At 47.4% G+C, this 13,122-nt stretch overlaps 1 protein-coding gene across 1 annotated transcript in view; it reads right to left on the bottom strand.

Moving 5' to 3' along the window:
* Nucleotides 1-287: 287 nt before the first annotated feature.
* The window catches only part of LOC140213476 (uncharacterized), a 70,574-nt gene continuing 57,739 nt past the window's right edge, over nt 288-13,122 (bottom strand). The window contains exon 6 of the mRNA XM_072284725.1: nt 288-351. Coding sequence (XP_072140826.1) covers nt 288-351 — 64 coding nt within the window. The remainder of the gene's footprint in view (nt 352-13,122) is intronic.

Below are 13,122 nucleotides of genomic sequence, written 5' to 3'. Positions count from 1 at the left end.
GGACTTGGTTTGAGCATATTTAATGATTGAGCATTCTTGAATAGTGTAACGATTGAATATAACCCTCATATGCGGCTCGAATGAGCATAAAGTATACATATAGTTAATATATGCGGAGCCCCACGGCGGCTGCGACAGCGACGACGACGGAGAAAATTCACTTGAAGTGCCCGTATATTGTTATAACAATAGATAAAACTTTACCGCATGTATTTCTTGAGTCGTATTCTAAATTTACGCTAAATTCAATTTGTGTACGCGTTTGCATGCATAATAAGTATGATGACCTACGCACATTGTACCTCGATGGGTATCCTGTCACCCCTGTTGTACTCTTCTAGCAGCTCGTGCCTGCAAGAAGAAAAGAACATGGTTTGACTAGATGTTCGCAATAATAATTACATGCGCAATATGGTAAACAAAAATTTCACGGCTATTTTTCTTTTTTTTTACCATGGTGAAATAAAAATAGTGCCGGTACTTCTGTACCAGAACATACCGCTACTTGAAAACTGAAGAGTAGAAAAACACTCGAAGGTGAAGCAATTTATAGGCTATTTGATTTCGCGAACACTCTACCATGATTTCGATAAGAGCTTGCCATCCCAAAAACAAACTACATATTTTTTTTGTCAGCACTGCGCTAAAACAATATCGCTAGAATATTTCTTCATGTAAAGTGGTGCGCAAGAAGAATATGAGCGTCTTGACAATTGGTTTTGCAGGTATTTGAGCAAGGACACCAAGCAACTAAATATGCAGTCATATTCTATGGTAAATACCGCGCACATAGCCTTAGAAATGCTTTTTAACGCGACAGCGTTAAGGAGCTCGTGTCGCAGAAAAGCCGGTGTCGTCGGTGTCGGCGGCGTTGGCTGTGAGCGAAAAATCCAGGGAGGCACTTCATGAATAAAAAAACAACTTGCAAGATGGGCTGGGTGGGAATCGAACCAGGCTCTCCGGAGTGTGAGACGGAGGTGCTACCACTCAGCCACTAGTTCTTTTTTTTCACTCAGAGAAAAGGCATCGTTCATACTGTGGGTAGAAATGTGGTTTCACTTTAGAAGGGTGGTAAGGATAGGCACCTCACCTATATGGGGTACCAGTCCGGCTGGGTATCAAGTCCATCATAAACCTGCTTTAGGTGTAGGGTCATTTGGTTGAAATTCACCCTTGTAGGTACAACCGTTTCGGCGTTTCGGTCCATCATTCGCGTTTTCCACAAACTGTGCATTCCGATGAGAAAAAAAAAACATATCGAAAGGTGCACTATTATCAGCGGTCGGCAGCAGGTATCGCACAGTATGAGCGTTGATGGCAAAGTCTTTTTTTAAAGTCCGTTGGAGGACATCCCAAAATAGTATGGCGTCGGTGCAGCTAATAAAACAATGTTCAATCGTCTCTGGCACGTCACAAAGGCGACAGTTAACAGAAGAGACAAAGATACCCTTTTTCTGTAGCCATGTTTTAACCGGTATGGTTGCACTATGAAGTTTATAAAAGAATGTTTTGTAGCAAGGGGATATATAAATTTTACGAACTCGCCTTAGAACATCGTGACCTGGCCATAGAATGTATAGTGATCGGTAAAATGGAGGCGGAAAAAGCATGGAGAATAGATCTTTGTATAACGTTTTACGCGACACAGAGTACAAGTATTAGGCTGAAAACCAAACTGTCAGGAAACGAACCGCCAAGTAAACTTCTTGCATGAACCCCCACAAGCATAAACGCGAAGAAAAATTCGAAGAAACGATTAAGTCGGGTAACGCATTAACAAGTGTGACTTGCATGAATGACCGAAGTATAGGATACGATGTATCGCGAAAAAAGAAGAAACTAGACACTATTTGCCGCACATAAAGATGTACTAAACCCAGCCCACCTTCACTAACGGGCCTGAAAATATTGTCTCGCCTCATGGGCTCAAAAGTTGAAGACCATACGAAGGTTGCAAAGATTCGGTGAAAGCGTTGGATGTAGAGCCTGCCACAATGTATAACTTGCAATACATAGTAAATTTTTGTTGCCAGAACTTATTGCAGGCCTCGGCTTTCCCAAAAATAGAAAGTCGGTGTGGAACGAATGTCTGAGCGTAACTTTGCAGGGCCGAAACTTCTTCTTTCCAATAGTGTGCGCTTAATTTATATGCGTCTAGCGGCACGTCGACATACTTTGGTGGGACACCGGTCCAATTAACGCCTGCAAACTGTTCTGGTGTATAGCACCATGAGCCAAACCATAAGCCTAAGCTTTTTGCGGAGTTCATTCGTGCTCCTGATACGCTGCCAAATTCCTCTATTGTTAAAACTACCTTTTCAACACTGGACTTATCCCTGGAGAAGAACGCTAAATCATCTGCATAAGCTAAGACTTTTACTTCATTAACCAGTATATTGAAGCCATGGATGTAACTCGACTGAATTACGCTTAAGAATAGCCACGAGTTCGCTGCTTCAAAGCGGTACAAAAGCGCCTCTAGTGAATGCGGTGTTGCCTTAGAAACGTGCCGTAGAAAGCTATACTGCGGTGTATATCGGTGATTATGAGCCTGTAAATTTCAGAAGTCGCAGTTACACGAGTAGCGAAGTACGTTTCCACTACATTTCTTCTCCGCCCTGCGCACACGCAGAGCCATCTTGCGGCAAACACAGAAGACCCCCTACTCGCAATGTGCGGCGCTGCCCCACACGTGGCGCGCCACTCGTCCGCTTCTCCCCTTCGGCCCCTTGCGAGGACCGGTGCGAGGATGCCCCACTACCCTTGCGTCCAATAAGTTTTCTCGCTCTCTGCCCTTCCAACTTCCAGCGTGCGTCACTCGAACTCTCGTGTTTAGGCGACGCGGCTCCGCTTTCCGCTCACAGCGCGATTTCTAGGTGCAGCGTCCGATGCAAGACGCCTCTGACGTGATCGCTGCGCCGTAGCGCGTCTGGTGGAAAAGCGTCCCCTGCGATGTGTGCCGAGCTGCTTCCGAGGAGTCACGCGTCAGCGTGGTGCTCCCAAGCGAGATAGAGGACTATCCCATCGAGGCGTCAGCCCCATGGTCGCGTCGGCCTTCATGGCGAGTCGCGGCCCGGCTGTCCGTGCCGATCACGACGTTTGGCAGGCGTAGATCGTTTCTCCCTCCGAGACACCGAGTTCTTTGGTTCGTTCGGCTTCCTCAGGCGCACGTTTCGTTGCCGCGCCGAACGCTGCGTCGCTCGGCGCTCACCGCTTGATTGGTGGGCGCAAAGTCCGATGCGGGGCGCCTCGTAAGTGATCGCTGCGCCGTAGCGCATTGTCTTACACCCCTTGGCGGGTCGACGGGAACGCTATCGCGTTCCACTCTTGAAGACGAAGCTTAAGCGTCCTCCAATTTTTTCTCTTAGCCCGCGTTGACCCATCGGGCGTGATTTGCGCAATGAAGGAACGCAAGAAACATTCGGAGGACGCTTAAGCTTCGCCTTTCAGAGTCGAACGCGAGAGCATTTGGCAAATGCACTTTTTTATTGACTAGCTTTCTGAAAAGTTGACATTAAGAAATAAAGCCAAGCAGCAGTGAAGTCATGTCTTCATAGAATAAATTCTAAGACTGGTAGGGCTCGCGAAGAAGAAGAGGAAGACGGCGCTGTTCGATCTGTTGTCACCTCAGCTCTGTAATTTTTGCATAGGTTTTGCTCATTAAGTGAGTTATTTATATCCTTGGAAGACGGCCGTATTTTTAAGGCGGTACTGTCCCTATGGGAAGGGTACGGCTGCTCCGGTGCCGGCATCTTTAAAGGAACAGCGCCATCCGAAGGAAGCCAGTGTGGCGGAGGCGGCCATGGCCTCGCAAGGCGTGGAGCTGCCAGACATCAGGGAGGATAAGCAGTCCACTGCGTCATCATCGCTCAGTGGGGACGACTCAGCTATCGTCGACCCTGACGAGGAAGTGGCTGATATGGCGGAAGTTGACAGCGACGGCTTCAAGGTAGTGAGTCATATGAAGCAATGAACGGTCGGAATCCCAGTGGTAGTTCTGCCAACAGAGAAAGGTGTTGATTTGAGAGAGCGGAACCCTATCAGACTCTTCGAAGCCATTAAAAAGCTGCTGGGATCTGCTCCAATTCGCAGGCGCTTCACAACGCAAGGTGCTCTTTATCTAGACATTGCAACGGAAGAGTAAGTTGGCATTCTTCTCCGGTGCTCTCAGATTGGTGACGTAAGAGTTAAAGCCCGGTTGTCGCACTCTTACATGACTAACACAAGTGTTATAAGGGGAGTACCAGTGTGGTATTCGGAAAGCGACCGTTTTGACTACTTGAAACCGCAAGGCGTTCGGCACGTGAAACGTCTGATGCGCCGGGTGGAGTCTCAAGAAAAAGAATGGGCAGCGAAACCTACTAACTCTGTTGTGATAACGTGTGCTCCCAACACCGAGCGCCCCGAAAAAATTGACCTTGGTTTTACCAAGCATGCAGTCAAAGAATTCATTGAAACTCCTCCTCGATGCTTTACGTGCCAACGCTTTGGGCCTGTAGCCAAAGTTTGCATCAAAGATCAACGTTGCAAACAATGCGGTGGCGCCCACGATTAGAAAGCCTGCAAGGCAGATTTTGCGTGCGCTAATTATGGTGGTGACCATCCAGCGAGTTTCGGTGGCTGCCCCTTCCGTGTAAGCGCCTTACACCGTCGAGTGTCCTTCATTAGTGGTCCCAAACCACAACCTACTGAGAAGCGGATACCTGGAAGTGGCGAGTTCCCGGCGTTAGATTGGGAAGTTGAGTTCCCTGCGTTAGAGTCGGAAGTTCGTAGCGTGGTAACAAGCAACGTCAGTGAGCGACCTGACCCTAGCCAGACGGCAAAGTCCTCTGTGGGTGAGTCGGTTGTTCGATCTGCTGTAGCAAAAAGTGTCTAAGGTCCTCAGTGACTAGATCACAGGCAGACTCGACGACATGGAGGACATTCCGTCTCCTCAAAAGTGATGAAGAATCCAGCTGCAGTGGCCAAGAGTGGGCCGCAGTCCGCATCTTTCGTTGAAGTTGTGAGGCAGTGCGTACAGCAAAATGAGCTAAAAAATCAGGATCTGTCCGACCTTCTGTGAATTTCGTTTGAAGTGCTGCGTTCATATGTTCAAGCGATGAAGACTGGCCCCCTGAAGAACATTCCACAGCTCGTTCTTTTCTCTGAGTCCACGATTACCGCCTTCGCAGCGACCTTTACCTTATAATATGGCTAGTTTTCTTCAACCTCGTGCAACTAAAAATCACCGAAAAGTGCCGTTTATTATGCAGTGGAACTCTGCTGGGATTATAAGTCGGTTAGCAGAACTGAAATTATTTTTGAAAGATACGTGTGCTCCAGTATTGGCCCTCTCGGAGGCTGGCCTACCAAGCGGGAGGTCTTTGAATATGTCGCCCACAAGAATTGCAGCATAAAGTCATTTCCCCGCAGGAAGGGCCGCCCTTTACATACGAAGAGAGATTCCTCATGTGGCTTTGAATGTCACTGATCTTTGCACCGATAGTATTGAGGTAGCGGCTGCGAGGATACGGCTTGGCTTCCGAACTCTTTCTGTTGCGTGCGTATACGTGTCTTCGCGGAAGAAGGTAGCAATGGATTTGTTTCTCCGGCAGCATTGTGGCCATTGCCCAGCGCCCCGAATTATCTGCGGTTACTTCAACGCCCATCACTCTGTCTGGGGTGACAGGAACACAGATTCCCCCTGACGCAAACTTGTAGAAGTTATCGACAGTTTGGACCTGTGCGTGGTCAATGACGGAAGTCCCACTTTCTTCTAGCCTCTAGCCTGAGCCACATCTATATACCTAACCTTGCCTTCACCTGACGTCCGCGTGAAGGGGTCAACTGTACCTGACCGCATGGAAAGTGATCACTATCCAATTTTAGTGTTTACTGCCCACTTCCATATGCGCGGCTCTAAAATTAGCCATGTTGTTAATTGGGACAAATACGGGGTGTAACTTGCATGTGTTTCTGGTGATACGATAGACAAAATGATTTCTGGTAAGATGGCTGCTACTACCGCGGTCGAGTTGCCTAATCATTTTCCGACTCCGGATTTAAAACTCAGGCACCTTTGCGCAGCACGCAGAAGGGCGGAGCGACAACTGATGCGGGAGAAGGACGACAGATCCTCGAAGACGACCTTCAATAGGCTTAACTCTGCCATTCAACGCTATACGAACAAGCTCTGTAGGTCGCAGCAGGCGTCCTTCTACGCTAGCTTGACTGTTTTCTCACCGATGACGAGAATTTGGCGAGTCATTGGCAGTCTTGTTGGTGATTCTCGTCGTAGTTAACCTTTCGAAGCGCTTGCACTGCGCATGCAGAAACCTCTCGTGTGCTTGGCAGATGAATTTGCAGGTGCATTTGTATGTGCAAGTTCAGGAATTCATCCCTGCGCTCTGCCTGCAACATCTACGTCTGTGATGGACGCCCCGTTCACACTTAGGGAGCTACAGACAGGACTCAGAAGCCTGCGGCGTCGATGTGCACCAGGTCTAGGTTGACGGCATTACCAACCAGATGATGCAGAACCTAGCTCTGGAACACCGAAAGATGCTCTTAAGCTATCTCAATCGAGTGGGGGAGACTGGCGACGTTCCTCCTTTATGGAAGGTGGCTTGTGTTGTCCCAGTGCTGAAGCCCGGCAAAGAAATGACAGACTTGGCCTCATATTTTCCTATATCACTGACGTCGTGTGTGGCTAAGCTCATGGAGAAGCTGGCAACTAAGCGTTTACCTTGGTGGCTCGAAGATAAAAGGGCTCGGCCAACATGCATGATTGGATTCCGAACAGGTTTAAGCGCGCAAGAAAGCGCCTTGGACTTGATAAGCCATATTGAACATCATAGAGCTTTCGGCCTTTCAACACTAGCTATTTTCCTAGACGTTTCAGAGGCTGATGATAGCGTCCTTCGGAGCTCAATACTAAATAGTTTACAGGCCATGGGCGTACAGGGTTATCTTCTGCGATTCATTGACTCATTTATCAGTGATCGTAAAATTCAAGTGCGGTTAGGAAGTACCACAAGCACCGAAAGGGCGGTATCGCGAGGTGTACCTCAGTGAAGTGTTCTTTCCCCAACGCTCTTTAACGTTGTAATGGCTGGTATTCCCGCTGAAGTGCAAAAACATTGCAGGCATGTCCATATGTCGCTATATGCGGACGACATTGGTCTTTGGTTAACCGGACACAAGCGTATAGCTCTGACAGCTCGACAGGCATTACTTTCAGTTCAAAATTACCTTCAAGGTGCTGGGTCGACTCTCTCGGTGGAAACGTCGTGCTTCATCATGTTTCCAGGAAGAGGAAAATGGTATGCGCGGCTGAAGATAGATCTTGATCAATCTTGCCTTCGTCAATTGATGCACAAGCGCTTTTTGGGCGTCATTATTGACTACCGTCTACAGTGGCGACGAGCTGTGACATCCCTATCTTCGCGTCTCAGTGTGATCCGTAGAGGTGGAAGTGAGCAATAGGGAAATCACCCTTCTTCAATGATCAGGCTGCACGATGCACTGGTGGCGAGTCGAATAATGTACGAGCTCCCTTAAATTTTACGCTTGATATCACAGCTGGGAGGACTTGAGGTTTTACACAGAAAGGGCCTAAGGAGGGCTCTTGGCGTTCCGCAGACTGCTCCTAACAGTGCAGTAGTTTATGGGTCTCTATCGAGACGTCTTAGCCTAGTCGCTTCACAAAGTTTATTGATACAAATTGGCCGCCTCAAACAGAGGGTAGGCGGGCGAGCCCTTCTACTGCGCCTTCGAAAGCGATCTTAGTCCCGAGCGTACTTGGCACTAAATACTCTTGGTTACCTGGGCTTTGAAGCTAGAGCTCGAACTAAGACATTGAAACTACCTTGGTCATTCGCGATTCTTCATTGTTCGTTGACAATTCCTCACGTTCGCACTAAGCGGAGTTCTCCTTTGGCGGCAACGCGTTGGCTGGTACTGGAACATCTTGAGACTGAATATGCACGTCATCTTCAAATTTTTACTGATGGCTTTGTGGACAAGGTCAGAGAATCTAGTGCAGCTGCTTTTCACGTTCCCTCTTTGAAGTATGATTGGTCTGTTCGCTTCACTGCAGTCGTGTCCGCCACAATGGCCGAAAGCGTTGCCATTCAGGCAGCTCTAAAGAATCTAGGTTTTGTACGCCTCAACCTGTTGTCATTCTTACAGATTCAAGATCTGCCCTTCAAGGTTTAGAGCACAGCTTCCCTACTGATGCCTTATGTCTTAACTCCCTACGCTCGCTGCACAATCTCCATATCAAAGGATTCTCCCTACAGTACTACGTTTCCAATGGCTGCACTCGCACATAGGTATCATAGGCAACGACATGGCAGACAGCCTCGCCCATAGAGCGCTGTCTGGGAATCCATAGAGAAAAGTGCCTCAAGAGGACAAGGGACTCTTCAGAGAAGCGGTGTTGTGCCACTTGAGTTCTTTGTGGAGGTCACCTCACAAGCCATGTGTGATCAAGGGTCTCAAAAGAAACCAAGCCACTTTACTACTCCGCGTTCGTACGGGCTCTGCTCGTACCCCTGCGTGGATGTATAAGACTGGCCTGGTGTTGTCTCCATTATGTTAAACGTGTGGTGTGTGCGGTGACATAGAACATTACGTTATGTGCTGTACTCTGTATAACGCGGAAAGGAGTGGGTTATTCGGGTCCCTCAAGAAGACAGGAGTTCCTCACAGTTCTCTCCAGGACATTGTTTCCCGCGCGGAACCAGTTGTGTAGGAAGGAGGTATCTCACCTCCTTTTAAATTACCTGCGGGACACGGATTTGGCCTCCACATGGTGAACTTAGGAGTGACCACTTGTAATTGAGAGGTATATGTGTCTGATTTATGTGATTTATTTATTTTAAGTGTCGCTACGGTGGAGTAATTGCCGGCAGCAGCTGCAAGGCTAATCCCACCGGTAGCCTACAACCACTCAACCGAACTCGCGAGATATGCTTTCCTAAAATGTGCCACGGAATGCATTATAGCTTCATAGTTTAAGAATGATACATGTATAAAGCACATTTTGCGCAAGTTTCTGGGATGTAATCTTGGCTGGCCTTTATTAACATGCATTGACTTGCCCGGCTCCGCCTTTGCTGGTAAACTTACAGTAGGTCTATTACGAAAACTTTTTACACCTTATATTTCACAATGTATTATACTAAGGTACACAGTTATTTAGAGCTACGCGGAGTAATTTAATGTTTTGTAGCCTGCAACCCTCTTAGCAGACGAGCAGGCATGCCTTTTGGTAGTGTTTGCTAAACTCGAAGCCTTACAGGGTACTTAGCACGGCCGAAAGTGGGGCAAGTTTTGATGTGCAAGCATCAAATGGTCCACTCAGCAAAAAGGGCGGTGTCTGTAGTGTGTAGCAGTAAAATGGTCCCTACATTCCCGTTCGCTGCAACGCCATGCCACAGGCGTGCCTCGACGGTGCAGAGCGGGCGAAAGGGAACACCTGCTGTTACGATAGCACCAGGCGTTGCGTGGGAGAGAGAAGATGGCCGTGACGCCACGTCACGCTCACTCTTACTCTCGGAAGCCGGCGCGGTTCGTATCTCTCTCTAACCCACGCTGGGCTTAGCTGCTGCACGGGCCTGCCAGCCTTGGTGGCTGGTGCTGCTCCCAAGTGTATCTCACTGCACAGGACGTCGGTGGAACGCGGCGTTGGCAACGCAGGCTGCTGATGCTCGCCGGCTCGGCCAGCACGTACTGCTATGGTACATCACTCGCAGCGCATTACTCGCAAAGTGATTGAGCAAAAACTTTATTCAATATAAATAAAAGAAGGCACGATGATTCAGGCCCCCATTACAGGGCCCAACTGGCGAGAGCGGCTGACAGGGCTTGGTCCAGAAGAGCCAATTGGCTCTCTGAGCCTTCGTTGGTGAGTCATGCATCACACCGCCTATTCCTCATTAGATGATGTTTGCGTGTTATGGGCTGCTTATGTGCAGATGCCTCTTGGGGCACTCCCATGTGATGTGTTTTAGTGTGGCTACGTTTGTGCACCACAAGCACTCGTCAGTGAACCTCGAGGGGTGTATTCTGTATAGATGGCGCATGTTGGGGAATGTTTAACTTTACATCTTTAAGCCTGCTTTGATCAATGTACAATACGCGTGTTTAGCCCCTGAAAGTACGACAGACGTTGCTGCCAATGTATAGTGGGGCATGCCATGTGATGTAACATGTATGTGACGCAACAAGGGTCAGTGCGGAGTTACTTGTGTGGATGTCGAAAGCGGTCCAGTGTCGTACCTGTAGCAGTGGAGCGACGGCACGAACAATTTCTCGCAGTTTTCGGACAGGCCTGCTAGGAGCAAACACTTGTCTCCTTTAACCCCCATCTGGCTTGAAAGACTCTGTCTTCAAGGAAATCTGATGCGACTCACTAGGTAGGCCGAACGTTCGCACCCACATTACAACTATTTCTGCCGTTTCGTCGCTGAAATCCTCGAGACCGATCATAATAATGCGATCGGCAGGAAGGACGTTTTGAGCTTCGACGAAACAAATCAATTCTACGCCACGAAAGAGAAACATGAGGAAAGGACCAAGCGAAAGAGCCACCGTGAGCATGAAGATGGTATCCATCTTTGTTAATTTCAACGATGCTGCCTGCACATGTGACGGATTTTGGAGTTGTCAATAGCCATGCAAAAAACAAAAAGATGGTGAAACGAAGCAGCAGTTCTTCCACCTTTTTGCGGTACTTCAACTATTAGAGTTTAACACAAGCCTTAAAACATTATTTCGTAATGATTACTCGCTCTTCAAAAATGTTATTGCGTGGCATTTTAGAGCATTCCTTTCCGTGTTTAGATCCCACGAATGACGTTGCCTTAAGCGCTCCATGTAGAGCAATTAGCCAGATATTCAACTTGAACTGTTGCAATACCTATGTGTTGTTCACCTTAAGCTTTAATACGCGTTCTCGTGGTATACTTTGTAGAAGTGTGTTACTTTAGCAATTAGTAATGCTTTGGAGTAGTCACATTATTTCGCCAACTATGCTATTGTAATCACAGTGTGCATTTGGACGTTCTGATGGCCCGCTTTGTGTGTTTGAAATATGGAAAATGTGCATGCATGCCTGCATGCGTGCTCTCGTGCAGTTATCTATTGAAGAAGGAGGTCAATGGCTTTATCACTTACGAGAGCGCCAAGCGCAGCGTCAGTCACTGCACAAAGCACCGCTATGGCGCGAACGTATCTCATTAATTTCTAATATACTACGCCAAGCAACCACCGCAAATACTTGCCACTAGAAGAATGTTTGTGAGAAAGTGAACATTTCAAAGACTAAGTGTGTTTCCTGGCAAAAGTCGTCCTCACCAACGCCAGAGCGACTAGTTGGCAGCCTTCTTTGGTTCTTTCCGGAACGGGACAGTACTTGCTATTCTAAAGTAACTGTCCTTCTGTTTCGCGTGGCTAGTGCATATATGCAACTTTTACCTAGTGAGCTTTTCGCGGCGTTGCGACGTCGTGTGATAGACCGATGAAGTGGGCATTTTGAACTTTGGTGGAGGGCTAATTGCAACAACGGCATAGAATTTAAATAAATGTTCTTTTTATTTTATGCTACAAAATCTTGCATGTATGACTCAGTCTGTAGAGGTTATTTCGAGAGTAAGAGTTTTCATAGTTTTGTAACGTACCGTGAAAGACAGGCGAAATGGATTTGGTCCGAAATATGCTTACCAATCGGGGAGATTAATCACGGAGACAGGACAGGATAAGAATAGACTAGCCTTGCATTATCGCACTGTGGGTTAGGAAATTTCCCGGTGTAAGGTGTAGTCGGCTGACGACAGACAAGGCTACTTTTTGCTGCCTGAGAGGGGTCTTAGCCCTCCAGTGACACGAATAGGTTGATATTGTCACGGTAATAACATGACAACCAACAGCCAGCCACCCACCAGAACAGCTCCAATCGAGCAGAACGTCTTCTTCGTCGTCCTCGTCGCTTTTCACCGAATCTTCCGCGGCGCGCAAAATAAAGCTCAATTTAAGCCGCAGAGCACATTGAAATGCACATAGTGTACGTGACAATATTATTAGTATTAACATGGTCTGCTGAATCTAGTGCAACACGTGTACATTACTTATGCTGCGTGTTTTACGTCACCTCAGCGAAAACTTACGAGTAGAGTATGACACCTTAATCATGTGAGATTACCGGCAAATCGTTTGCAGTCATCTTGGGTTATATATACGTTTTTTTTTGAAAGAGCAATGATTACTTGATTGCTTATGTTTATTAGTGTAATTTTTATTGGGTCGTCGGACAGGTCGTATTTGCAAAGTTGCAGAGTGTGCTCCGCAACATCTACTTAAGTAGTTTCCCGGCGCTTTATCTCAAGCGGAACTTTTTTAAAGGCTCTGAAAAAGAGGGCAGGACATCATGTGGAATCGGGCGTAAGTAATCAACTCACTAATTCCACAGCAAGAAATAGCCAGAGAAACACAAGACGACTACGAATAATATGTCGTTGGTCTCTTTTTCTCAGGTATGGGATATTATTTATAAAATTTGTTTCAAGTTACCTAATCTTCGCAGCAGATATATAGCTTACGGAAAAATGGAAGCTTATGTTTATAACTGAATTTAAAGAGTGGAGAGAGAGCGAGAAAGAGAGAAACGGAGGCATAGAAGAGCAGGGGGATTAACCAGAGGCAGTTCTGGTTGGTTACCCTGCAAGGGGGGAAGGGTTAAAGGGGATAAAAAGAGAAAGAGAGCCAATGGGGGAGAGAGAGAAAGAGAGACGACCACGAACGAAGCACGTACACTATAGAGTGGTAGGGGGTGCTGTTCTTGAAGTCTATCGTAAGATACATCGTAATAACAGTGAAGGGGAAGAGAAATGCAGCCCTAATGAAGCACAGAGCGCTATGGGGATACAATAGGTACGAGGTCCTCCGAGGTATGTGGAAAGGTGTAATGGTTCTAGGACTTACTTTTGGAAATGTGGTTGTTTGCTTTAAATCAGGGGTACAATCAGGACTCCATGGCAACCAAAGGTCAGTGAGTCGCCTCGCATTGGGCGCTCACGGGAAGACTACAAATGAAGCCTTGCAGGGTGATATGGGCTGGACTAGTTTTGAAGTGAGGGAAGC

The sequence above is a fragment of the Dermacentor andersoni genome, chromosome 10 (genome assembly GCF_023375885.2).
Source record: "Dermacentor andersoni chromosome 10, qqDerAnde1_hic_scaffold, whole genome shotgun sequence".
Classification (NCBI taxonomy): domain Eukaryota; kingdom Metazoa; phylum Arthropoda; class Arachnida; order Ixodida; family Ixodidae; genus Dermacentor; species Dermacentor andersoni.
The sequence above is the reverse complement of the archived record's forward strand: the minus strand, read 5'-3'. Positions and strand labels throughout refer to the sequence as shown.